General features: G+C 51.0%; 2 protein-coding genes across 3 annotated transcripts; one reads left to right on the plus strand and one right to left on the minus strand.

The window, feature by feature from the left end:
• Positions 1-1557: 1557 nt before the first annotated feature.
• Positions 1558-27597, minus strand: DDA1 (DET1 and DDB1 associated 1). 2 transcript variants are annotated; one of them, XR_014164268.1, is made up of 7 exons: positions 27524-27597; positions 23748-23828; positions 18944-18995; positions 17685-17746; positions 16078-16249; positions 16010-16041; positions 1558-2538 (listed from the first exon to the last, which is right to left on the minus strand). XR_014164268.1 is itself a non-coding variant. In XM_081895982.1 (5 exons), the coding sequence occupies exons 1-5, from the start codon at positions 27524-27526 to the stop codon at positions 16139-16141; spliced, it is 309 nt and encodes a 102-aa protein (XP_081752108.1). In that variant the 5' UTR covers positions 27527-27597; the 3' UTR covers positions 15059-16138. The 2 variants fall into 2 exon arrangements, 1 of the variants encoding a protein (XP_081752108.1); XM_081895982.1 differs by lacking the exon at positions 1558-2538 and having other exon boundaries at positions 15059-16249.
• Positions 3034-10074, plus strand: LOC309360847 (anoctamin-8-like). Its single transcript, XM_081895783.1, has 4 exons — positions 3034-3236; positions 4514-4645; positions 6009-6119; positions 7713-10074. The coding sequence occupies exons 1-4, from the start codon at positions 3069-3071 to the stop codon at positions 8388-8390; spliced, it is 1089 nt and encodes a 362-aa protein (XP_081751909.1). The 5' UTR covers positions 3034-3068; the 3' UTR covers positions 8391-10074.
• Positions 27598-27835: the final 238 nt, after the last annotated feature.

Below are 27835 nucleotides of genomic sequence, written 5' to 3' on the forward strand. Positions count from 1 at the left end.
CTATAAAATAAATAAGACAGTGTAGTAGATGGTTAAAAAAAATTCTTACTTGCACTGATGATAGTCATTGTTTAGATGAGGGGCTTTTATCCATTTCCGCAATCGCACAAACAATCAATCAGTAGCTGAACTGGGTTCCGCACAGTCACAAAAACGAATGAACTGAAAAAGCCTCAAAAACAAAACCGCGAAATAAATAGCAAAAACAAATGCACCAAACTTAATGCATTCCAGAAGTCCGTTTGATTTAATGTTCAAAAACCAAGGCGCGGCTTTTGATTGGTGCAGGCGCCCACAGAAACAATAGCCAACAGCTGTATTGGACATCCAGCTTCCGAAAAACGTTCGAAAACCGGAATGCTTACTTCCGGGTTTCCAGAGTTTGGGAAGCAAGGTGTTTTGAGAACCAAGATACCACTGTACCAGACATTGGGATATACCAGTATATTGCGATGTTTAGCTAGCGATGTATCATGATGTCGAAAACCGGGTATCGCCCAGCCCTTCTCCTCATTCCCGCATGACCTCTAAATCGAGTCCCGGGGGGGGGTGTCCCCCAACCTGGAGCAGATTTATGGGGTGCCTGGGAGGAAATGTCCCATTGCACAGCTAAACGTCTAGCGGAACTGTTGGGTTAGATTCCATGGTGTGGTTCCTGCACTCTAGGAGGGTTGGACTCAGCTGTCAACGTTTCCCTTTTTTACAAGGAAATTCCCTTATTCCGAATAGGATTCCTTGCAAGAAAAGGGAAATAGTTGACAGGTATGGTTGGACTTGGGATGCGGGTGGCACTGTGGGTTAAACCACAAAGCCTAGACTTGCTGATCAGAAGGTCGGCGGTTTAAATCCCCGCGACGGGGTGAGCTCCTGTTGCTCGGTCCCTGCTCCTGCCAACCTAGCAGTTCGAAAGCACGTCAAAGTGCAAGTAGATAAATAGGTACCACTCCGGCGGGAAGGTAAACGGCGTTTCCGTGCGCTGCTCTGGTTTGCCAGAAGCGGCTCAGTCATGCTGGCTACATGACCCGGAAGCTGTACGCCGGCTCCCTCGGCCTATAGAGCGAGATGAGCGCTGCAACACCAGAGTCGGCCACGACTGGACCTAACGGTCAGGGGTCCCTTTACCTTTTTATGTTTGGACTGCAAGGCCCTTGGGGGGTCTCTCGCAACTCTGTATGATACAGCAGCCATTGAAAAGGACGGCTTTTACTTAATGCAGGTCTGTTCAGTTCAGAAGAGGAGGAGGAGTTTGGATTTGATATCCCACTTTATCACTACCCTAAGGAGTCTCAAAGCGGCTAACATTCTCCTTTCCCTTCCTCCCGCATAACAAACACTCTGTGAAGTGAGTGGGGCTGAGAGACTTCAAAGAAGTGTGACTAGCCCAAAGTCACCCAGCAGATGCATGTGGAGGAGCGGGGAAGCGAACCCGGTTCACCAGATTACGAGTCCACCGCTCTTAACCACTACACCATGCTGGCTCTCAACGGGTTTCCTGCTAAATCGGGAGTCAACCCGGCACAGCTCACGGCGCAGAACCCCGTAATAAACCCAGCCAAATTGGTGAGAAAGATCCTTCTTTATTCTACTGCAAAAGTTGCACAGAACTGGTCCATTCATAGAGTGATCTGAGAGAGAGAGAGAGAGAGATTTGCCGGGGGTGGGTCAGGGGATGGAGGGAGAAAGGGGTCGGTGACAAGCAGAAATGTTTTCCTTTCCTCTTCACAACCTACGGCTGACATGCTAACAAAACTCCCCAGAACAGAAAGCTAAAGATGGGTGTGTTTTTTTTTAATAATAAAAATAAAAACAATACAGCAGTTATCAGCTAAAGAGGACACGACACGTCTGGTGAAGAGAATCCATCGAAGAAGGACCGTCGGCGATATTTTTTTTAATTAAAAAAAACAAAGCTTTTCCAGAAAACGAAAACATCGAAATGAAAGGGGAGAGGGAGGTCAGGATACGGCCTCCTCGCCTCAGATCACACTTAGATTAGGAGGTGCAAAGGAAGAATTTGAAAACCACACCCCCTCTTTTACGCACACCAGTAATTGTACAGATGGAAGGTTTGATTCCACAAACAAGTCAGGGGGGTGTTTCAGCCCGGATACAGTTCACGTTAGTACAAAGATATTTTTTTGGGGGGGGGGGAGAGAGAGATTAGCCGCAAAAGTGTGTGGGGGGGTGTGTGTCTTTTTTTTTGCCTTTTCCCCCAAACAGAAAGGGAATGGATCACAGTTTAAACATCATTTTGTATTCCCGACTTGTTGCAACAGAGAGAGCGAGAGGGCACATAAATAATAATGGAGAGAAAAAATGGAAGAAGAAACCTCTCTCTCTCTTCTGCCGCACGACACCCCCCCCCCGCCATGCCTCTTTCGCCCCCGCTTTCGCCAACACACACACAAATAAACAGAAATAAATACATTGGCTGCTACAGATCTGAAGTGGCTGCATAGTGAAGGGTGGACCGGAAGAGGAAGAAAGGCAAGCTGATTGTGGAAATGTGTGTGTTGGTGTGCATACATGGTCAACAGACACTCTCCCCCCCCCCCACCACAAAAAAAATACCACACAGGAAGCCACTGACCCCTCTCGCTCTCCAGGCTTCAGGGATAGCCGCCTGAAGCCTCCGGAGCGCAGCAGGAACTCCTACTTCACTCCGAAGGCTTCGGGTTCCTTTTGCTGAAGCCAGGAGAGCAAGACTCTCCTGGCTTCAGCAGAGAGGGAGAGCTGCGCAGCGCCCCTTTAGCTAAGCGGGAGGAGAAACGGAAGGGGCTCCGTTTCTCCTGCCGCTTCGCTGAAGGGGCGCTGAGCAGAGAAGGGGAGAATTTTTCCCCCTTGTTCTCTCCCTCTAAAACAAGGTGCGGCCTATAGAGCGAAAAATACGGTTATAACATTATTGTTATTCTCTCTTGCAAACAAATCCCCTCCCTTTCTTTCTCTCTCTCTCTCTCTCTCTCTCTCTCTCTCTCTCTCTCTCTCTCTCTCTCTCTCTCTCATACACCCCCCCCCATTTCTCTTTCTCCCCCCCCCCGATCCAGGACACTTTCCAAGACTACCAGGAGATGTTCATCCAGTTTGGCTATGTGGTCCTCTTCTCGTCCGCCTTCCCTCTGGCCGCCACATGCGCCCTGATCAACAACATCATTGAGATACGGAGCGATGCCTTCAAGCTCTGCACAGGCCTCCAACGTCCCTTTGGCCAGCGGGTGGAAAGCATCGGGGAGTGGCAGGTAAGGTAAAGGTAAAGGGACCCCTGACCATTAGGTCCAGTCGTGGCCGACTCTGGGGTTGCGGCGCTCATCTCGCTTTACTGGCCGAGGGAGCCGGCGTACAGCTTCCGGGTCATGTGGCCAGCAGGACTAAGCGAACCAGAGCAGCGCATGGAAACGCCGTTTACCTTCCCGCCAGAGTGGTACCTATTTATCTACTTGCACTTGACGTGCTTTCGAACTGCTAGGTTGGCAGGAGCAGGGGCCGAGCAACGGGAGCTCACCCCGTCATCGCGGGGATTCGAACCGCCAACCTTCTGATCGGCAAGTCCTAGGCTCTGTGGTTTAACCCACAGCGCCAGATGGCCTCTATACCTGGAGGCTCCATTTAACTGTCATAGCCATCCATTAGGGCCTCACCTCACTCCCTGTGACTTCGCATTCACCTGCCGAACCCAAGGCTGTGTCCTGAGGCAGCAGTTTCTGTAAATTTATTCTTCTTCCATGGAGCAAGTTGTTCGTTCCGTCTGTCCCAAATCTCCAGGCAAGTCCGTTACAACGGATGACCCTGACTTCCAGTATTATTGGTGATCTCTCTCTCTCTCCCTCCCTCCCTCCCTCTCTCTCTATCCCCTTCTTCCACACTGGCCAAAGTTTTATAAAACCATTTTTCTAAAAAAAAGGTGAATTGCTTAGAATTCATGCTTTAACTTCCTTCCGATACTGTTCATGGGCCTCGGCCCCGTAGACCTGAAGGAGCGTCTCCACCCCCATCGTCCAGCCCGGACACAGAGGTCCAGCTCTGAGCGCCTTCTGGCGGTTCCCTCCCTGAGAGAAGTGAGGTTACAAGGAACCAGGCAGAGGGCCTTCTCGGTGGTGGCTCCCTCCCTGTGGAAAGCCCTCCCACCAGATGCCAAGGAAATAAACAGCTACCTGACTTTTGGAAGACATCTGAAGGCAGCCCTGTTTAGGGAAGTTTTTAATGTCATATTTTTTATCGTGTTTTTAATATCCTGTTGGGAGCCGCCCAGAGTGGCTGGGGAGGCCCAGCCAGATGGGTGGGGTATAAATTAAAATAATAACAATAAAAATCCCCACAAACGAAACAGTCCCTGACTTCAGGTTTATAACTCTTACGAAGCCACGACACAAAAGGAAAACGGGTTGGTTGGGAGGAGGAAATAAGCAATCTCAGCAGCAAGTTCTTAGCTACGTAGCTGTTCTGGTAACCAGCAGGGGTTCTGCCAAAAATTGCTAGTCTCTTTTAGAAAAAAATGTCCTTCTTTTCCCTTCTGCAGAAGGTGATGGAAGCCATGGGTGTCCTAGCCATCGTGGTGAACTGCTACTTGATCGGTCAGTGTGGGCAACTTCAACGCCTCTTCCCCTGGCTCAGCCCAGAGGGGGCCATCATATCCGTGGTGGTGCTGGAGGTAAACCCTTTTCTGCCGTACACACACATACCCAACTCGGTTATCCCCCTTCGGACCGCTATCCCAAGCTGAAATACAGTGGTGCCTCGCAAGACGAAATTAATTCGTTCCGCAAGTCTTTTCATCTTGCGAGTTTTTCGTCTTGCGAAGCACGGTTTCCCATAGGAATGCATTAAAAATCAAGTAATGTGTTCCTATGGAAACCGCCTTCAGACCAGGTCTGGGGACAGTCTGTCCCCCGACCACTTCTGAAGGCCGGCGGGGGGCGAAGGTCTTTGCTTCCCCCCGCCTGCCTTCCCGGGAGAGCGGAGAAACGCAGCGCTGCGTTTCTCCGCTCTCCCGGGAAGGCAGGCAGGGGGGAGCAAAGACTTTTGCCCCCCGCAAGCCTTCAGAAGAGGTCCGGGACCTCTTCCGAAGGCGGGCGGGGGGCAAAAGTCTTTGTCCCCCCTGCCAGCCTTCCCGGGGGCTTTTAAATCACCCCGGAACTGTCCCGGGGCGATTTAAAAGCCTCCGAACGGCTTTTGAAGGCAGGCGGGGGGCAAAAGTCTTTGCTCCCCCCCCGCCTGCCCTCCCGGGAGGGTGGAGAAACGCAGCGCGTTTCTCCGCTGTCCCGGAGGGCTTTTGAAGGCAGGCAGGGGGGAGCAAAGACTTTTGCCCCCCGCCGGCCTTCAGAAGAGGTCCTGGACCATAGCTGTCAACCATAGCTGTCAACCGTCCCTTATTTGGTGGGAAAGTCCCTTATCCCAGTGCTGTGTCCCGCTGCTGTCCTTATTGATGATGTCCCTTAAATTTCCCGGGTTTCAAAGGAAGCAGCTCCTCTCCCTCCCTCCCTGCCAGCCAGGGAGGAGGGAGGCTCCAACTGTGTTGCTTGGCTGCGTTGCTCACGAAATAAGGAGTCTAAGAACGACTGGGGGGTGGAGCTTGCATGCCTTGTGCCGATCAAATCGCCTTTGCTCAGCGCTTCCCAGCGGAGAGGTGACGGTGGTTTTCCTTGCTGCATCCCCTTTGCCGGGTTGCTGCGCTGTGGGAACCACCACTTTAGCCTTTGCTTGGCTGCTGGCTGGGCTTTCTGCCTTTGGCTCGGAGGGGCTCAGAAGTTGAACATACCTGTGCCTGGAAAATCCCTTATTTTGGCTGCTGGTCCCTTATTTCCGAGGCTGCCGGCCCCTTATTTTCAAATCTGTAAGTTGACAGCTATGCAGCAAACGATGGTTCTAAAAAGCCATGGTTCGCAAGACTCCGGCAAACCATGGTTTCGCATGGGGAGGTGTTGGAAAGCAAGACAATAGCAGCAATGGCGATGTCTTATGCCCAGGGAGCTGTAGACCTCAGCCCTTCTCACCCCACTGTTTTCTCCCCATAGCATTTTGCCTTCCTGCTCAAGTACGTCATCCAAGTGGCTATCCCGGACATCCCCGGCTGGGTGGCGGAGGAAATGGCAAAACTGGAGTACCAGCGGCGAGAGGCTTTTAAGGTGAGTCTGGCCCAGTCACACGCGGTTACTCAGGAACAAGCTCTTTTGACCCCGGGGATGGCTTTGAATGTGCTGCAAGGGTAAACTCAGAATACTGACAAACAGAAGTACTGTTTTGGGGGGACAGGAGGCGGACAGGTGTGGAGGACTCCCTCCTGGTCCTGAATGGGGCAACTGTGCCCCTAAAGGACCAGGTGTGCAGCCTGGGGCTCATTTTGGACTCACCGCCATCCATGGAGGCACAGGTCAATTCTGTATCCAGGGCGCCTGTCTACCAGCTCCATCTGGTACGCAGGATGAGACCCTCCCTGCCCGCAGACTGTCTGGCCAGAGTGGCGCATGCTCTGCATTTAGGTTAAACACCTCCCCTCCGAAAAAGAGAAACAACAAGAACAACAATAATAATATTTTACTATTTATACCCCACCCATCTGGCTGGGTTTCCCCAGCCACTCTGGTGGCTCCCAAGAGAATATTAAAAACACAATAAAACATCAAACACTAAAAACTTCCCTAAACAGGGCTGCCTTCAGATGTCTTCTAAAAGTCAGATAGTTGCTTATTCCCTTGACATCTGATGGGAGGGCATTCCTCTAATTGATGCTGTTAATTTTGCCATCGCCGCGAATTCAAGAAATTTGGTTCTGCATTCTAATCATTCTAGTATCTCACGCGGTTAGAGGGAACTGCTGGGTTGCGGGGGAGGGATTGGAAGGGATTAATTGAAATTGTTAAAGATTGGTTTAGTATTTAAGAGATTAAAATTTCTATAAAGATTCTATAAGTAAAGCAGAAAGCGGCAAGAAATATTAAGTAAAGGTATCAGAGAGGAGACCAGTGTAAACATGAGACTTACGGTTTTGTTACATATGATTTTATTTTGGAGTTGTCTGCTTATTTTGTAATTGTTTGTTGTAAAGAATGTATATTAGGTAAAGGTAAGGGTACCTCTGACCAATAGGTCCAGTCGTGGCCAACTCTGGGGTTGTGGCGCTCAACTCGCTTTACTGGCCGACCTTCCGTGTCATGTGGCCAGCAGGACTAAGCCGCTTCTGGCAAACCAGAGCAGCGCACGAAAACACCGTTCACCTTCCCGCTGGAGCAGTACCTATTTATCTGCTTGCACTTTGACGTGGTTTCGAACTGCTAGGTTGGCAGGTGCAGGGACCGAGCAACGGGAGCTCACCCCATCGCGGGGATTCGAACCGCCGACCTTCTGACCGGCAAGTCCTAGGCTCTGTGGTCTAACCCACAGGACCACCCGCGTCCCTCAGATAGGAGATAATTCATCTCTAATTCAAGAGCCCGCAAGAGTTTATGATGAGGATTAGCAACATGCCTGGTTTTGCACACACCTTCCCGCCAGAGCGGTGCCTATTTATCTACTTGCACTTTGATGTGCTTTCAAATTGCTAGGTGGGCAGGAGCAGGGACAGAGCAATGGGAGCTCACCCCGTCATTGCGGGGATTCGAACCACCGACCTTCTGATCGGCAAGTCATAGGCTCTGTGGTTTAACCCGCAGCGCCACCCATGCCCCTGAATTATGTGAATTAAAAACACGAAACATGACCCTGTGTTGTTCCTTCCGCAGAAACACGAACGCCAGGCACAGCATCACTTCCAGCAGCAGCAGCGCCGCAAGCGAGAGGAGGAGGAACGCCAGCGCCATGCCGAATACCACGCCCGCAAGGAGCGGGAGAGCGGCCGGGAGGAGGGCAAGTCGGACGGAGGGGGTCCCGAGACCGGCCACGAGAAGAGCCAGCCCAAAGGGAAGGGGCCGGGGGGCTCAGGCCACGGCTCGGAGAAGCCCAAAAGGCCCAGCTCCCTGCTGGCCACCAACAACGTTATGAAACTGAAGCAAATCATCCCCTTGCAGGGAAAATTCCTGTCCGGTGGCGCGGGGGGCGGCGGCAGCACGTCGGGGGCGCGCTCCCCCCAATCCCCCACCGGCACCGACAACAAACTGCCCGGCTTCCTCAGCTTCAAGTTCCTCAAATCCCCGGAGACCAAGCGGGAGGCCACCACCGAGAAGGTCCAGTCGCCCACCAAGCCTTTCAACCCAAGCAAACTGTTCAACTTCAGCAAGTCGGAAGGGGGGAACGGCGCAGCCCCTCTTCCGCAACAGCAGCAGCCACGGCCCGGGACTTCGGCGGACGAGAAACCCGCAGCTCAGAGATCGCACCTCAACGGGCTGGTGGACGATGAGGCCGAGGAGGAACCGGAGATCCGAACGGCGGCGGAGGACGAGGGTCCGGGGCACAAACTCTAACCGTCCCCCTACCTCCAGGCGAGGGCTGGGGAGAGAGAGAGGACAGAGAGGGAGAGAAAGGAGGAATTAGGTCGCCGGTCGGTTCTTCAAGCAGATTTGGGGCAGGCGAGGGGCTTCCAGCGGGTCCACCATTTGGCCACGGTGGTGGCACTTGGGGGAGTCAGGGGAGATTCGATTTGGCAGCTTGCTGAGGTCGCAACCTGAAAAGGAGAGGTGAAAGGTTCCCCTTCCCCCAATATCTCTGATGTTCCGGATGGGTCACGTTTGGTACCCGGTTTCGGCTACCGCTGGCGGCCGACGCGTTTGAGGCACGGTCCAACTCAGGACCGCCAGAGGCAGAAGAACCTCAAAATGGAGGGGATGTCTGCAGATTTTTGGGGTGCGGTCGTTGACTGGCGCCACATGGCTTCCTCCCCAACTCCATCAGTTCCCTTATCAGAGCTGTTCCTGCAGTCTCTCTGAAGGGCTTTTTGTTGCATTTTGGAGGAGAGGACCCCCTTCCACCCCCCCTCTGTGGGCAAAAATCTGTGGGGTCTCAAGCAACCCTCTATTTTAGGCTAGGGAGGGGAGCCCACAAACAGTGAGTTTGGGGGAATTCTATGAGGAGAACAAGGTCTGTCCTGACTCTCAAGAGTCCTGTCGGATTGTGTCCCTTCCTTCCAGGTAACCCACCCCCCTTTGTGTTTTGAGGGGCTGTTGAGCCCCACTTCTTAGTCTTGCAGCTACTCTACATCCTTCCTGAGGCAGATTTTTACAGGATGTGAAACCTCAGCTCAGATTTGCTCCTCAAATCCCTCCACTCAACATGAGGAATGATGGGTAATGTTAAATCTCGGGTCTGTGTTTCTTTCCCCCACCTCGCTCTAACAGCAAACAGTATATTGTATTTGGCAAAGTAAATCACTGCCTTAAAACAGAGAGGTTGTTCTAAGTACCTCCCCTCAAAGGCTGCGTTTGAAAATCTGGAAAGAGGAGCGAATTCATAGCCTCAGCTTTGCTTCATGTTGCATTGGCCAAATTTTATTCCAGTGATTTCAGAACAGGGTGTCTGCAAAACCAGCCATGTCGCTAGTCCTCATCGTAACCCTTGCGGGCTCTTGAATTAGAGATGAATAATCTCCTATTTGAGGGACGCGGGTGGCGCTGTGGGTTAAACCACAGAGCCTAGGACTTGCTGATCAGAAGGTCGGCGGTTCGAATCCCCGCAATGACGGGGTGAGCTCCTGTTGCTCGGTCCCTGCTCCTGCCCACCTAGCAGTTCAAAAGCACGTCAAAGTGCAAGTAGATAAATAGGTACCACTCCGGTGGGAAGGTAAACGGCGTTTCCATGCGCTGCTCTGGTTCGCCGGAAGCGGCTTAGTCCTGCTGGCCACATGACCCGGAAGCTGTACGCCGGTTCCCTCGGCCAGTAAAGCGAGATGAGCGCTGCAACCCCAGAGTCGGCCGCGACTGGACCTAACGGTCAGGGGTCCCTTTACCTTTTTTAATCTCCTATTTGCCTCTCACCTCTCCCCGCCGGTAAAATCAGCCCAGTAAAACAGAACAAGCCCCCTTCCCTTTTTCTGCTTAAAGAACAGAGGTGGAATTTGAAGTACCAGGAAGCGGTTGAGAGAAGACGAGACACTGTTTTGAAGCAATGTCCATGCATGGTCAACATATCTTGCACTAAACAAAATGAAAACAAGGGGATTATTTTTTGTTTTTGCTTTTCCTGACGGTGCTCGTAAAAAAGCAGACTGGGGGTGGGTGGGGGCGAGAAGGGATGGTTCTGGAAAATCCATGATTTTTTATTTATTTTTTTATAATTTTCAGTGGCAGGGGAAACAAAGGCCGAGGAGACCTCGCCTCGCCTTTGCAACACGTGAAAGAGACCGGTGCGTGCTTTCTCTCTCTCAAAAAAGGACAAAATTATTGCAATAAGGACTTCAGCCTGCAGTAGCTATGCCAAGGATGGAATTTAAACACCCACCTGCCGCTGCCTTTTCTTAATTTGCTGTGTGAATAGGATAGAAGCAGGGAGAGTTTAGGCCAGATTTTTTTTTCGGGGCGGGGGGGGGGGGAAATTCACAATCAATTGCAGGTATTCTGCCGTTTTTAATTTGGCGCAAGCTGGGAAATCGGTCACTGTAGGTTAGAGAGGTAGTCACAGGTAAAACTTTTAGCCACTTGGGGAAATGGGCAAGGCTTTGTGTGGGGTTGGTTTCTGTCCCCCTTCTTTCCCTACAGTCGCGAAACTCTATGTCCTACGGAGGGGAAAACCCCCAGCCCTTTGCGCCCAACCACAGCTACTTAAAGAGTACACAGGTCTCCCTGCTCCAGCTGTTTCGAAATCGCATCGCCATCACACGCACCGACTCCCAGCTGCAAAACGCTGCGGTTAGTGCTTCGCTCACTTAGAAGGGATGCAGTTAGGGCCACCTTCCCCCTCCGTCCGTCGTGGCCCCCCCAAATGGATTACGCCGCAAGCCAAGAGACAGAATCTCAGGTCAGATTCCAAGGAAACGGCATCTTTTGTTTCTCCCCCCCCCCCATTCGCCACCTGACTTACGGGGAGGGCCGCTTTGCAGAAAGAAAAATAAGGGAAAGAAATCGCCCCGCTCTCCAGATCTCTTTCTGTGTTTCCCACGACTTCGCTGGATTCGACGCACCGTTGCCCAATAGTGCAATTCCCCCCCTTGCTAAAAAAAGCCATTGAATGCAGCCATGTGCTGCGAGGATCTTAAAGACATGGCGGCCGCTTCTGTCGCCGACCCTTTGGGCTGGTGAGGCAAGGAAGAGCGGTACCCACATGTCTTCATCTGCAAACCGCTCTCTGAAAAACATCAGCCATGGCGCACAAAAGAATGGACTGCATTTGCTTATATCGTTCTTCTGCAGCGGATGCGCTATGTTATTTTTATTTTTTTGCAACGGGCAAGGAGCTTTTTTCCCTTTCTTTTCGGGAACAGCAATAACGCGACGTTAGCAGGTGGGAATGGGGGCCGACGACCCTTACGGATTTCTTGCAGATTGCCGTATTTTTTGCTCCATAAGACTCGCTTTTTCCCTCCTAAAAAGTAAGGGGAAATGTGTGTGCGTCTTACGGAGCGAATGCAGGCTGGGCAGCTATCCCAGAAGCCAGAACAGCAAGAGGGATTGCTGCTTTCACTGCACAGCGATCCCTCTTGCTGTTCTGGCTTCTGAGATTCAGAATATTTCTTTCCTTGTTTTCCTCCTCCAAAAACTAGGTGCGTCTTGTGGTCTGGTGCGTCTTATAGAGCGAAAAATACGGTATGCATCAGTGCGAGAAAGGCTTGTGAGGTTCTTAGAATCATAGAATCATAGAGTTGGAAGAGACCACAAGGGCCATCGAGTCCAACCCCCTGCCAAGCAGGAAACACCATCAGAGCACTCCTGACATATGGTTGTCAAGCCTCTGCTTAAAGACCTCCAAAGAAGGAGACTCCGCCACACTCCTTGGCAGCAAATTCCACTGTCAAACAGCTCTTACTGTCAGGAAGTTCTTCCTAATGTTTAGGTGGAATCTTCTTTCTTGTAGTTTGGAACCATTGCTCCGTGTCCGCTTCTCTGGAGCAGCAGAAAACAACCTTTCTCCCTCCTCTATGTGACATCCTTTTATATATTTGAACATGGCTATCATATCACCCCTTAACCTCCTCTTCTCCAGGCTAAACATGCCCAGCTCCCTTAGCCGTTCCTCATAAGGCATCGTTTCCAGGCCTTTGACCATTTTGGTTGCCCTCCTCTGGACATGTTCCAGTTTGTCAGTGTCCTCCTTGAACTGTGGTGCCCAGAACTGGACACAGTACTCCAGGTGAGGTCTGACCAGAGCAGAATACAGTGGCACTATTACTTCCCTTGATCTAGATGCTATATTCCTATTGATGCAGCCCAGCATTGCATTGGCTTTTTTAGCTGCCGCGTCACACTGTTGGCTCATGTCAAGTTTGTGGTCAACCAAGACTCCTTCTTGACACCCGCTGCCACGGCGCTGGGACGAGGGTCCAGCTAGGAGTTAAAGGAAGGGTGGACTGCAGTCCCCTGAACCCCATCGTTGTCTCCCCCGAGAGCAGGACACAATTTAGCCAAAGTGGGCGAGCTCTGAACCCACTGTAGAAAAAGCGAGCACTTGCAACAGGTTATAGACGCTGCCTTCGCATTGCCTTTATTGTAGAAGGTGCTTCAATGGTGGCCCATTAATTCATCAACCTTCATGATGTCAGCTTACCAAAGCTTCAAACCTGGTGGGGGGGGGGATTTGGGGGAGTGCCTCTCTGATGCAACAGGGATCTTTGAAGGTGACAGGGAGGTGGTGGTGAGAATGCAGAGTTTGTAAACCCCCCCAAAAACCCAGCATCCCACCCCAGCCATTGCAAAGCCCGAACACAGATCCCTGCGATCAATTTATACAAGCATCTGTTTCAATGTCTTACTCTTCCAAGCCGAAAGAATTGTGGGGAGGGGGTTTGTGGTTGTCGTCGGAGCGGGACGAGAAAAAGGGGGGAGTAGTAGTAGTATTATTTATTAACTTGCTGCGTTTTAATTTATTTTTGGCCTCTCGGACAAAGGAAGGAAACAAAAGAAAAGTGTGTGGGCGGGTTTTCAATTTCTTTTAAGTTATTTTTTTGTCATATTTTTGTAATATCAGCAGAAATGCAATAAAAAAAAGATATATTTCAACAAGAGGGGAGCGAGACCCCCGGGGAGGAATTATTACACGCACCTCACAAGCGATCCCTTCTCCGTAGGTAGAAGATACACAGGGTCCCTTCTCCCAAACTCTTGGATTTGAAAGAAGTTTTAAGAAACAAATGGGAGTATGCCAAAATCACAATGGTGGGGGTAAACCGTGACGCCAGTCAACGCCATGACATAGCTCCATCCTTTTACAGTGGTACCTTGGTTCTCAAACTTGATCCGTTCTGGAAGTCCGTTCCAGAACCAAAGCGTTCCGAAACCAAGGCATGCTTTCCCATAGAAAGTAATGCAAAGTGGATTAAACCGTTCCAGACTCTTGCAAACAACCCCTAAAATGGCAATTTAACATGAATTTTACTATCTAAAGAGACTACTGATCCATAAAATGAGAGCAATAATCAATGTACTGTACTATAAAATAAATAAGACAGTGTAGTAGATGGTTAAAAAAAATTCTTACTTGCACTGATGATAGTCATTGTTTAGATGAGGGGCTTTTATCCATTTCCGCAATCGCACAAACAATCAATCAGTAGCTGAACTGGGTTCCGCACAGTCACAAAAACGAATGAACTGAAAAAGCCTCAAAAACAAAACCGCGAAATAAATAGCAAAAACAAATGCACCAAACTTAATGCATTCCAGAAGTCCGTTTGATTTAATGTTCAAAAACCAAGGCGCGGCTTTTGATTGGTGCAGGCGCCCACAGAAACAATAGCCAACAGCTGTATTGGACATCCAGCTTCCGAAAAACGTTCGAAAACCGGAATGCTTACTTCCGGGTTTCCAGAGTTTGGGAAGCAAGGTGTTTTGAGAACCAAGATACCACTGTACCAGACATTGGGATATACCAGTATATTGCGATGTTTAGCTAGCGATGTATCATGATGTCGAAAACCGGGTATCGCCCAGCCCTTCTCCTCATTCCCGCATGACCTCTAAATCGAGTCCCGGGGGGGGGGGTGTCCCCCAACCTGGAGCAGATTTATGGGGTGCCTGGGAGGAAATGTCCCATTGCACAGCTAAACGTCTAGCGGAACTGTTGGGTTAGATTCCATGGTGTGGTTCCTGCACTCTAGGAGGGTTGGACTCAGCTGTCAACGTTTCCCTTTTTTACAAGGAAATTCCCTTATTCCGAATAGGATTCCTTGCAAGAAAAGGGAAATAGTTGACAGGTATGGTTGGACTTGGGATGCGGGTGGCACTGTGGGTTAAACCACAAAGCCTAGACTTGCTGATCAGAAGGTCGGCGGTTTAAATCCCCGCGACGGGGTGAGCTCCTGTTGCTCGGTCCCTGCTCCTGCCAACCTAGCAGTTCGAAAGCACGTCAAAGTGCAAGTAGATAAATAGGTACCACTCCGGCGGGAAGGTAAACGGCGTTTCCGTGCGCTGCTCTGGTTTGCCAGAAGCGGCTCAGTCATGCTGGCTACATGACCTGGAAGCTGTACGCCGGCTCCCTCGGCCTATAGAGCGAGATGAGCGCTGCAACACCAGAGTCGGCCACGACTGGACCTAACGGTCAGGGGTCCCTTTACCTTTTTATGTTTGGACTGCAAGGCCCTTGGGGGGTCTCTCGCAACTCTGTATGATACAGCAGCCATTGAAAAGGACGGCTTTTACTTAATGCAGGTCTGTTCAGTTCAGAAGAGGAGGAGGAGTTTGGATTTGATATCCCACTTTATCACTACCCTAAGGAGTCTCAAAGCGGCTAACATTCTCCTTTCCCTTCCTCCCGCATAACAAACACTCTGTGAAGTGAGTGGGGCTGAGAGACTTCAAAGAAGTGTGACTAGCCCAAAGTCACCCAGCAGATGCATGTGGAGGAGCGGGGAAGCGAACCCGGTTCACCAGATTACGAGTCCACCGCTCTTAACCACTACACCATGCTGGCTCTCAACGGGTTTCCTGCTAAATCGGGAGTCAACCCGGCACAGCTCACGGCGCAGAACCCCGTAATAAACCCAGCCAAATTGGTGAGAAAGATCCTTCTTTATTCTACTGCAAAAGTTGCACAGAACTGGTCCATTCATAGAGTGATCTGAGAGAGAGAGAGAGAGAGATTTGCCGGGGGTGGGTCAGGGGATGGAGGGAGAAAGGGGTCGGTGACAAGCAGAAATGTTTTCCTTTCCTCTTCACAACCTACGGCTGACATGCTAACAAAACTCCCCAGAACAGAAAGCTAAAGATGGGTGTGTTTTTTTTTAATAATAAAAATAAAAACAATACAGCAGTTATCAGCTAAAGAGGACACGACACGTCTGGTGAAGAGAATCCATCGAAGAAGGACCGTCGGCGATATTTTTTTTAATTAAAAAAAACAAAGCTTTTCCAGAAAACGAAAACATCGAAATGAAAGGGGAGAGGGAGGTCAGGATACGGCCTCCTCGCCTCAGATCACACTTAGATTAGGAGGTGCAAAGGAAGAATTTGAAAACCACACCCCCTCTTTTACGCACACCAGTAATTGTACAGATGGAAGGTTTGATTCCACAAACAAGTCAGGGGGGTGTTTCAGCCCGGATACAGTTCACGTTAGTACAAAGATATTTTTTTTGGGGGGGGGGAGAGAGAGATTAGCCGCAAAAGTGTGTGGGGGGGTGTGTGTCTTTTTTTTTGCCTTTTCCCCCAAACAGAAAGGGAATGGATCACAGTTTAAACATCATTTTGTATTCCCGACTTGTTGCAACAGAGAGAGCGAGAGGGCACATAAATAATAATGGAGAGAAAAAATGGAAGAAGAAACCTCTCTCTCTCTTCTGCCGCACGACACCCCCCCCCCGCCATGCCTCTTTCGCCCCCGCTTTCGCCAACACACACACAAATAAACAGAAATAAATACATTGGCTGCTACAGATCTGAAGTGGCTGCATAGTGAAGGGTGGACCGGAAGAGGAAGAAAGGCAAGCTGATTGTGGAAATGTGTGTGTTGGTGTGCATACATGGTCAACAGACACTCTCCCCCCCCCCCACCACAAAAAAAATACCACACAGGAAGCCCCTGTAAATTTTAACACAGAAGACAAGCAAAAAAAAAAAGTTTGTTTTAGTTTTTAAGTGTCCTCATTCATATCCTGGCTGTCCGTCCGGGCGATTTTCCGGGGTGGAGCTGAATTCTCGCCTTCTATTTCCACCTGTTCGGGGTCTCTTTTCTTCGCTGCGTTCTGATGGGAGCAAGAAGAGTAGAGAGATGGAGGGTAGATAAGAGAAACCAGGGTGAGATTGATCGCTGATCGGGTTCAGAGCGATTCGTACACAGGTTTTCGCCCCCCCCGAAGTAAAGGAACGAGGCGGTTCCCCCACAAACAAGAACGGCAAAGAGGCAAGTTAAATTGGCAAAGTACGTCCTCCAACATCCTTAGGGGTCGACCCAAAGAAATGAACCGGGAGGGGTCTGTTTGCTTTGACGGGAGGCGAATGTAAGGGACCCACCAAAATGGATGGACACAAGAGACTCGGGTTGGTTTCAGTGGGTCTCCTCTGCGTGTAACAGGGACGCGGGTGGCGCTGTGGGTTAAACCACAGAGCCTAGGGCTTGCCGATCAGAAGGTCGGTGGTTCGAATCCCCATAACGGGGTGAGCTCCCGTTGCTCGGACCCTGCTCCTGCCAACCTAGCAGTTCGAAAGCACGTCAGAGTGCAAATAGATAAATAGGTACCACTCTGGCGGGAAGGTAAATGGTGTTTCCCTGCACTGCTCTGGTTTGCCAGAAGCGGCTTAGTCCTGCTGGCCACATGACCCGGAAGCTGTACGTCGGCTCCCTTGGCCAATAAAGCGAGATGAACGCTGCAACCCCAGAGTCGGTCACGACTGGACCTAATGGTCAGGGTCCCTTTACCTTTACTTGGGGTGTAACACAACTGGATACAATTTCAAAGGGTTGCGTGCGTGTTTTGGGGCTTAGGCGCATAATTCATTATTATTATCATTGATTTTGTTTGCGGAGAGCTTCCCAGAGCACTTTGTCATGTAAGAATTCAACTGTTTATATATACAGTTGTACCTTGGATCTCAAACGCCTTGTGAGTCAAACGTTTTGGCTCCCGAATGCCACAAAGCTGGACGTGAGTGTTCCGGTTTGCGAACGTTCTTTGGAACCTGAACGTCCGGCGTGGCTTCCGATTGGCTGCAGGAGCTTCCTGCAGCCAATCGGAAGCCGCGCCTTCATTTTCGGACGTTTTCGGAAGTCGGGCGGCTTTCCGGAATGGATTCCGTTCGACTTCCGAGGTACCACTGTATATATAGAATCAATTGCTTTTAAAACAACGGTACGTACAAAAGAATTGTAATATAAAGAGAGCAGAATATAAAGAGAGCAGAAAAAACGACCGCCCACATACAGAGATCAATTCAGAACCAACAGAGATAAAATTCTCATAAGGCTTATGGAAAGATGAGCAACTTTAGCAAAAGCCCCAAACAGAACAGATGTGTTCCAGGAGCGTAAGGCCAGTGTACGAAAAGAGGCGCTGTAGCCTTCTCCTACCACCCACCTTGCAGGGGACCTGAAAGAAAGTTTGAAGGCCTCCCTCCCTTGCCGGGGGATGCTTTTGAAATTAGACAAGATTGCGCAAATTGCTAGCAGAGCACGTTCCGTACCTTTTTGTCCCACTGCTGATGTAGGTAACGCAGAAGTATGTTCGTCTTTTCTGTTACTATAACTGTTGGAAGAGGGAACCGGGGAAGGGGGGAGATAAAGGACATTATCACAATAAATTTCTTTGCTTTAAATGGCCGTATAGTTTTACACATCACTTGGGAAGACAGGAGAACTAGGGCCAGTGTACTGGAAGAAGCAAAGATCACTGGTGTTGAAGCAATGATTCTTCAACATCAAGAACATGACCAGTCATTGGTCATGTTGTGTGGATGCCTAATTATCATCTTCCAAAGCAACTCCTCTATTCCGAACTTAAAAATGGAAAGCGTAATGATGGAGGACGACTAAATAGGCTTAAAGACTCTCTCAAGGCAAATCTCTTAAAATGTGGTATAAACACCGACAACTAGGAAACACTGGCCTGCGAGCGCTCCAGTTGGAGAACAGCCTTTCCCAAAGGTGTCCTGGGCTTTGAAGACACTCGAACTCAGGACGCAAAGGAGAAGCGTGCTAAGAGGAAGGCACGCTTGGCAAACCCTCACCGGGATCAACTCCCACCGGGAAACAAATGTCCCTACTGTGGAAGGATGTGTGGATCCAGAATTGGCCTCCACAAGCACTTACGGACTCACTGTTAAAAGCATTTTCATGGAAGACAATCTTACTCGGCTACGAGGGATCGCCAAAGAAGAATATATGGGGAAGGATGTGCAGTTTTTAAAATCTATTTATAAAGACATTTATATACGCCTCTATTATTCACAACTGGCTTGCGACAATAAACCACATAATAAAAGCCATGCAGAAAGTTACGATCAGGTAACTATTGCGGAAAGATATACTTTGCTGCCTGCATAAGGCTAACAGAAATGGAAAGTTTACAGCAGGCGCTAGCTGAGAAGCTGCCCGCAGGACCTTGTGGCAGTGAGTTCCATAGGCTCAGTTTATTATAGCCAAATGAACCTTACCGGCTCGGGGAACGACCGGTGGTGTTCCTGCAGGTGATCTCAGGTGATCGAGCAGCGAGGCAAGCGCTCGCAGCCTTCTCAAAAATTGCATTGCCCAGTTCTCTTTTACACTGCCTGTGTCCCTGCCGGCGTTGTTCCTGGACCCCATCTCCCAGCAACCACGATGGCCAGCATGACCAATGGTCAAGGGCGATGGTGGAAGGGGGTGCCCAGCAATATCCGGAGGGCCACAGATATTTCCCAAGTGGAAAGCTCAAGAAAAGAGGAGGAGCGAAAAAGCCAGTGCTTACTTTGTTCTGACGGATATTCCCTCGTTGGGAGATATACTGATGGCCTTCTGTTCTGTAAATTGAAAAAGAAGGAGAGAATGAGATTTTTTTGCGTGAGAGAGAGATCTTTGAAGTTCAACCATCATCTTGCTGATTACCCACAATGTCCCGGTAACTTGGTTCTCCTTGAAGATACTTGCCCACAAGGGCAAAAACAAAACTATACACAAACCTCTGCCTGCAAAGAGATTACAGGTTAAAAAATAAAAGGTCCCTGGGGTAACTGTGCCCCTGAAGGACAAGGTGCGCAGCCTGGGAGTCGTTTTGGACTCACAGCTGTCCAGGGAGGCGCAGGTCAATTCTGTGTCCAGGGCGGCTGTCTATCAGCTCCACCTGGTATGCAGGATGAGACCCTCCCTGCGTGCAGACTGTCTCGACAGAGTGGTGCATGCTCTGGTTATCTCCCGCTTGGACTACTGCCATGCGCTCTACACAGGGCTACCTTTGAAGGTGATCTGGAAACGACAATTAATCCAGAATACGGCAGCTAGACTGGGGACTGGGAGTGGCCTTCGAGACCATATAACACCGGTCCTGAAAGACCTACATTGGCTCCCAGTACGTTTCTGAGCACAATTCACAGTCTTGGTGCTGACCTTGAAAGCCCTTAACAGCCTCACCTCAGTAGATCTGAAGGAGCGTCTCCACCCCCATCGTCCAGCCCGGACACTAAGATCCAGCTCCGAGGGCCTTCTGGTGGTTCCCTCCCTGCGAGAAGTGAGGTTACAGGGAACCAGGCAGAGTGCCTTCCCTGTGGAACACCCTCCCATCAGAGGTCAAGGAAATAAACTATCTGACTTCTTGAAGACATCTGAAGGCAGTCCTGTTTAGGGAAGTTTTTAATGTTTGACCTTTTATTGTGTTTTTAATATTCTGTTGGGAGCCGCCCAGAGTGGTTGGGGAAACCCAGCCAGATGGGCGGTGTAATGTTTCTAGGGGTTGCTTGTGCGTAAGTTGTCGCCACTCCTGGCTAGGTTACCTGGTTGAACCCTTTCTGTCCGGACAGCCACTCACCCGTGGCTGTCTCAATTGCTGGCAGAATCCGTCAGTGGACGTTTCTTGAACTTCTTCCAGCAAAGAAGTTCTTTGACGCCTAGTCTCCTCCTACTCTCCCTGCGCGGAAGTCTTCTGCGCAGGGAGGGTGTGGGCAGCGGAGGACCCGTGCTCTCCCCGCTGGTCTCCGGCGTGGAGTCCTGGAGCCCCCTCGCCGATTCCCCCTTCTGCCCCCTTCTCCACTGGTGCTACGCTGATTTCCTTCCCCAGAAGATGGGCTGCCTCTCTCCCTACTGGGACCCTCTCCGGCATCCCTCTGGAGCCTTCCCTCCGCCTCTGGCTCCGATGGCAGTTCCCTGACAGGCGGGGTAATAATAATACTAATAATATTAACTACTACTACTACTACTAATAATAATATCATTGTTATTATTCTAAGTCCAAAGATCCCAAAATCAGGGCTGTAACCAATCTCTCTGGTTAGGAAAGACCTGCTGAAATCGACAGGCCCAAGTTAGCCACGCTCCTTAATTCCAACAGGTTTACTCCTGAGTATGGCTAGTATGGGATACGATCCTCACAGTGCTATTATTGCTCTAGTTTGCATTCTCCTTTCTCCAAAGGAGCCTCGATGCGCAACAGAAAAAAAAAAAAGCAGGAAAAGAAAACCAGGACAGACTTGTTTCAAAATGTCATCGATCCAAGGAAGTTAGTTTTTCAATCATTTGAATTCATCTTAAGCTACCAATCGATACCAGCTGGTTAAATTTCAGAAATGATAATGAATGGTTTAATGCGGATCGATAAATGGAGTAGTAGTCCTCACAATATTGGGAATGTTAACTAACGTACGAGGAGGAGTTAGCAAATGAGATCGCTATGAAATTATAAGCAGCAATAAGGGGTAATTCTGGAAACATCTAAGAAGGGGGCAGTAAGTCATTTTTTTGGAAACAGTTGTATAAAATTTGTTATGGGTTTGTTAAAAATGTGGAAAGTCGCTAAAAATTAATCTGGCGAGAGATAAAAACAGTTGGTTGTCATAACTAAAAAATGGAGTCAGATATGATAAGTACCCCCAAAGCAACCAGATATTAACAATAACATAACCAGCAGTACTATCCGAAGTGGTAGAAAAACCGACAAATTACAAATTACTGTATTTTTCGCTCTATAAGACGCACCAGACCACAAGACGCACCTAGTTTTTGGAGGAGGAAAAGAAGAAAAAGAATATTCTGAATCTCAGAAGCCAGAAGAGCAAGAGGGATCGCTTCTGGAATAGCTGTGCAGCCTGCATTCGCTCCATAAGACGCACACACATTTCCCCTCACTTTTTAGAAGGGAAAAAGTGAGTCTTAATAGAGCAAAAAATACGGTAATCACATAATTCTGCCTCCCCCGAGAGCTCGCAGCAGCAGGGTAGCATGCTACGAAGAGCTCAAAAACCACATCTCATGAATCCTAGAAGGGAGGATAGACTGCAGTTTCATTAATGCTTTTTCTGACGACAGGCTTATTTACTTTGCTTGTGATTTTCAAAGATTTCACCCCACTTTGCCACTAAAAACCACACAGGCCTGTTTCTCGAGGGAACGGGAGCTTGCAGACAGCTTGAAAGCTGTGCCGTATTTTTCGCTCTATAAGACGCACCAGACCACAAGGCGCACCTAGTATTTGGAGGAGGAAAACAAGAAAAAACATATTCTGAATCTCAGAAGCCAGAACAGCAAGAGGGATCGCTGCGCAGTGAAAGCAGCAATCCCTCTTGCTGTTCTGGCTTCTGGGATAGCTGTGCAGCCTGCATTCACTCCATAAGACGCACACACATTTCCCCTTACTTTTAGGAGGGGAAAAGTGAGTCTTATAGAGCAAAAAATACGGTACTTTGCTAGGATATGTTTCTCCTAGACACCTTCCTGTAGACGCTCCTTCTAATCCGGCAGGAAAATGCCAGGGTTTTCTGACGGGGAAACACGCCGCTCTTGCAAGCGGATCTCAAGAGGCTGCGGGTCTGCGCTCTGGGAGAGAGACAATCTCGCCAAGACTGTAAGACGCTAGTCCTCATGATTCTGAATAAAGGGCTGATTCTAACAGGAGAATAGAACAGGACCCAAGTTTCTGCATTTTAAAAATATTAAGCCGATGCACACTCAGTTTTTACACACATAAACATGAAGGCACAGATGAACTGTGAGGTCAGACTTTGCCCGTAATTTCTGAGAACATGGTTGCAGATTTGAAAGCCATTTGTGTTGCTGCTTTTTTTAAAAAAGGACCTGCTTATAATACGGATATTCCATTTTTGTTCGTTCCCCTCGGCTGCCCAATTCCTACAGACAGATAGCACAATCCATTGATTTATAATCCATTGTTTTGCCTCTGCCTTCAACCAAAAGGAAAGCAGTGCCTAGAATAAATGATGTAAGGAGGGAGCTGCAACCCAAAAGAGGAAAAGAGGTGATAAGGAAAGACCTAGCGACTTTAAATGATTTCGAGGATCTTGCGGGTGCAATCTCAGAGCCTCTGTCTATAAATTTTGCGAATTCTTGGAGAACAGGGGAGGTTCCTGCAGAGAAATGTTGTCCCTCTTCAAAAACCCAGAGTCGTGTCCGCCACTTCGTGACCCCCTGGACCAGAGCACGCCAGGCCCTCCTGTCTTCCACTGCCTCCCGCAGTTTGGTCAAACTCATATTAGCAGCTTCGAGAACACAGTCCCACCATCTCGTCCTCTGTTGTCCCCTTCTCCTTGTGCCCTCCATCTTTCCCAGCATCAGGGTCTTTTCCAGGGAGTCTTCTCTTCATATGAGGTGGCCAAAGTCTTGGAGCCTCGGCTTCAGGATCTGTCCTTCCGGTGAGCACTCAGGGCTGATTTTCTTCTGAATGAAGAGGTTTGATCTTCTTGCAGTCCATGGGACTCTCAAGAGTCTCCTCCAGCACCAGAATTCAAAAGCATCCATTCAAGAGTCTCCAGAATATCTAAAGTACTACCACACAAACGACAGAGCAAGATTGTTTTCTGCCGCGTCGGAGTGGAGGACCCAAACCAATAGATTCATGTTGAAAGGAAGGAGATTCCGACTAAACACCAGGAAGAAATTTCTGAGGGTAAGAGCTGTTCACCAGTGGAACTCACTCCCTCAGGAGATGGGGGACTCTAGATGCGGATTTCTAAACAAAGGTTGGATGGTCTCCACCCCTATCGTTCTGCCCGGACACTGAAGTCCAGCGCCGAGGGCCTTCTGGCGGTTCCCTCCCTGCGAGAAGCCAAGTTACAGGGAACCAGGCAGAGGGCCTTCTCGGTAGTGGCACCCTCCCTGTGGAACGCCCTCCCACCAGATGTCAAAGAGAATAACTACCAGACTTTTAGAAGACATCTGAAGGCAGTCCTCTTTAGGGAAGCTTTTAACGTTTGATGTACTACAGTATTTTCATATTTTTGGGGGGAGCCGCCCAGAGTGGCTGGGGAAGCCCAGCCAGATGGGCCGGGGTATAAATAATAAATTATTTGTATTAATTGTCATTTGTATTAGTTGAGATTCCTGCACTGCAAGGGGTTGGACTAGAAGATCCACAGAATCCCTTCCAACTTGACAATACTACAATTCTATGAAATCGTGCACAAATGGAGTGTCTTGGTGGGAGATCAATTCTGGGTTCAGCCCCCCAAAAAACCCTGAAATAACCAGGACCCTCAACCCTCGAAAAGACTCTCTGAAAGGACCTCAAGTGCGACTCTTTGTTGGATCTCAAGCCAAGAGTTGGTACTCACCGATGCTTTACATACAGAATCTGCGTGGAAACGGCTGAAATTGCTTTTATTGTAGACAGGCAACCCTTTCAGAAAATCGGCCTGGAATGAAGCAAAACAGAAAGGAAAGTGAAACCACAGACAGGCTTTTAAGCAGCAAGCATCTTTTGGGGCGGACGCTCCCCCTTTGCTTTTCTCTTGCTCTCATCAGCTCCATTCAGCGTGCCACAAATTCAGGAAGCTGCCTGACCCTTCGCAGCCCTTAAGGACTAGAAACTTGATCCCTCCCCTCCTGCAAAAAACCCTTAATTTTAGCAACGTATTTTTATTATCATTATATCTATAGGTAAAGGTAAAGGGACCCCTGACAATTAGGTCCAGTCGTGGCTGACTCTGGGGTTGCAGCGCTCATCTCGCTTTACTGGCCGAGGGAGCCGGCGTACAGCTTCTGGGTCATGTGGCCAGCAGGACTAAGCCGCTTCTGGCAAACCAGAGCAGCGCATGGAAACGCTGTTTCCCTTCCCGCCGGAGTGGTACCTATTTATCTACTTGCACTTTGACGTGCTTTTGAACTGCTAGGTTGGCAGGAGCAGGGACCGAGCAACGGGAGCTCACCCCGTCATTGCGGGGATTCGAACCGCCGACCTTCTGATCGGCAAGTCCTAGGCTCTGTGGTTTAACCCACAGCGCCACCCGCATCCCTCTCATTATATATATATATGTTGCCCCTAAACAGTAAGTTACTAGTCTTTGTGGTTCCAAATATAGCCAAAATAGGAAGATGCCTTACATAAAGCCCTAGACTCACATTGCTACATCTGCAATCCGTTGGGTAGCATAATAATAATAATAATTATAATAATAATAATAATTTTTATTTATACCCCGCCCTCCCCAGCCAAGACTGGGCTCAGGGCGGCTTAGTTGGTTAGAGTGCAGTGCTAATAACGCCAAGGTTATTAGAGTGCTAATAACGCCAAGGGCGTCAGGGTCCCTTCCAAATCTATGATTCTGTGATTTCTTCTATGATCTCACCACAACCTATAAGCACCCCTGAGACAGGCAGCCGACTCACCCCAACGCAGAATCCGCTACCCTTATATTCTTGTGGCACAGAAACCGTCCAGACCAACAACAAAAAGTGTGACACAACGGTTTGGGTGTCAGGCTGCGGCCTGGCAGAGACCTGGGTTCAAATCCCCACTCAGCAACACAAAGCTCACTGCGGCGACTTTGCGGTCATCTGCTGCCTCTCTCAACCTAGCCTACCTTTTAGGGCTGTTGTAAGCACGGAGAATTGATTGCATAAAATGCCTGGAACCCTGACAACAAAGCTTGCTCTCTGAGCAAAGCCAACACCCCCAGCAGGAAACCTACTCAACGGTCGCCCCGAATCCCTTTGCCCCCCCCATGCCGACAGCAAACCCCAAACCTTTCTGAGAGCAAATCCTAAAAGCAACATTTTCCAGACACCCCACATGCAAGTCTGGGGTCTTCCCTAGTCATCCCAGCCTCACTGATGGGTGCTTTTCCTGTCCCCCAAAATTTGCACCTCCTGCCCTATAAGCTCATTAAGACACCCCCTAACCCCCACCCCGGCTTTCTTCACACAGCAACCCAACAGGGCCAGCGCCAGTCTAGGAAAGCCCCTCCCTGATGGAAGGGGGATGGGATGGGATGGGGGGGGGAGAAGCTCCATAAAGCTCCCAAACAGCTCCCCCATTCATTGGGGGGGTGGTTTGGAGGCAGAAACAAGGACCACCCCAATGGCCCCCTCTTTACCTCATCAGGTTCCCCTCCCTGCCGCCGACCTGAAAGCACCCCAGACCCCAGTCTGCCTCCCCACCCCACAGATGAGACCCCCCCCCCGCTTAGCCCCACCAGTTTGTAATGCACAGCACCCCAACCCCACTGAACCCCCCCACACTCTGTGCTGCCCCCTAAAGCACATCCACCCCCGCAAAAAAACCAGAGACCCAGGCCTCCTCCCCTTGCAAACCTGTGCACAGCCCCCCAAATAATAATCACCCCCAGGCCCCTTTCCAGAGCCCCCTGCCCCACCTTGGAAGCCTGTGCACAGGACCCCCCTGCCTCACTGGCCACCCCCCATCCTCAGTGCCTCCCCCTAAAAGCACATTCTCCCCCCCCAAAAAAAAAACAGAGAGCCAGGCCGCCCCCCTTGCAAGCCTGTGGACAGTACCCCCCCAGCTTCATTGGACTCCCCCCCATCTTCAGTGCTGCCCCCTAAAAGCACATTCTCCCCCCCCCAAAAAAAACAGAGAGCCAGGCCGCCCCCCTTGCAAGCCTGTGGACAGGACCCCCCCAGCCTCATTGGACTCCCCCCATCCTCAGTGCCTCCCCCTAAAAGCACATTCTCCACCCCCCCAAAAAACAGAGACCCAGGCCTCCCCCCCCCTTGCAAGCCTGTGCACAGGACCCCCCCCCTAGCCTCACTGGGCACCCCCCAGCCTCAGTGCCTCCCCCTAAAAGCACATCCCCCCCAAAGAGACCCAGGCCTCCCCCCCTTGCAAGCCTGTGCACAGGACCCCCCCCCAGCCTCACTGGACACCCCCCCAGCCTCAGTGCCTCCCCCTAAAAGCACATTCTCCCCCCCCCAAAAAAACAGAGACCCAGGCCTCCCCCCCTTGCAAGCCTGTGCACAGGACCCCCCCTGCCTCACTAGACACCCCCCATCCTCAGTGCCTCCCCCTAAAAGCACATCCCCCCCAAAGAGACCCAGGCCTCCCCCCTTGCAAGCCTGTGCACAGGAGCCCCCCAGCCTCACTGGACACCCCCCCAGCCTCAGTGCCTCCCCCTAAAAGCACATTCTCCCCCCCACACAAAAACAGAGACCCAGGCCTCCCCCCTTGCAAGCCTGTGCACAGGACCCCCCCCAGCCTCATTGGACACCCCCCAGCCTCAGTGCTGCCCCCTAAAAGCACATTCTCCACCCCCCCAAAAAAAAACAGAGACCCAGGTCTCCCCCCCTTGCAAGCCTGTGCACAGGACCCCCCCCAGCCTCACTGGACACCCCCCATCCTCAGTGCCTCCCCCTAAAAGCACATTCTCCCCCCCCAAAAAAAACAGAGAGCCAGGCCTCCCCCCCTTGCAAGCCTGTGCACAGGACCCCCCAGCCTCATTGGACACCCCCCAGCCTCAGAAGCCTCCCCCTAAAAGCACATTCTCCCCCCCACAAAAAAACAGAGAGCCAGGCCTCCCCCCCTTGCAAGCCTGTGCACAGGACCCCCCAGCCTCATTGGACACCCCCCAGCCTCAGAAGCCTCCCCCTAAAAGCACATTCTCCCCCCCACAAAAAAACAGAGAGCCAGGCCTCCCCCCCTTGCAAGCCTGTGCACAGGACCCCCCCCAGCCTCATTGGACACCCCCCATCCTCAGTGCCTCCCCCTAAAAGCACATCCCCCCCAAAGAGACCCAGGCCTCCCCCCTTGCAAGCCTGTGCACAGGAGCCCCCCAGCCTCACTGGACACTCCCCCAGCCTCAGTGCCTCCCCCTAAAAGCACATTCTCCCCCCCACACAAAAACAGAGACCCAGGCCTCCCCCCTTTGCAGCCTATGCACAACCCCCCCAATAATAATCACCATGCCCCCCAGGCCCCTTTCCAGAACCCCCTGCCCCACCTCCCCCAATGGGACCCCCCCACCCAATGGAGGCTCCCCTCCCCCCCTCAATGAGCCCCCCACCCTCCGCCCCGCCCCCCAAGGAGGCCCCCCACCCGTTGGGGGGGCTCCTTCCCCCGGGGGAGGGGCCTGCGCGGGGCGGGCGGCCGCCCACCTACCATCTTCCCCCTCCAGGCGCCTCCTCAGCAACTTCTCGCCCCCCCTCCGGCCGCCGCCGCCTCGCCGGCCCCCCCTCCCACAGCGAGGCCACGCCCTCCGCCGGCGCCCATTGGCTGCCCCGAGGCGGAAGCGGCGTCGCCATTGGCCCGCGCGGCTGCCGCTCCGAGGGCCACGCCCCTCCTCCCTCCCTCCCTCGCGCGCCGCCCTTTCGCTCTCGCCGCCGCGGAAAAGGGAAGGCGAGTCAGAGGGAGGGAAGGCCGGATGTGGGTGGGCGGGGCTTCCGGGAGGGCATGCCGGGAAATGGAGTTTCT

This window comes from Podarcis melisellensis (genome assembly GCF_964234715.1).
Source record: "Podarcis melisellensis genome assembly, chromosome: 18".
Lineage (NCBI taxonomy): Eukaryota > Metazoa > Chordata > Lepidosauria > Squamata > Lacertidae > Podarcis > Podarcis melisellensis.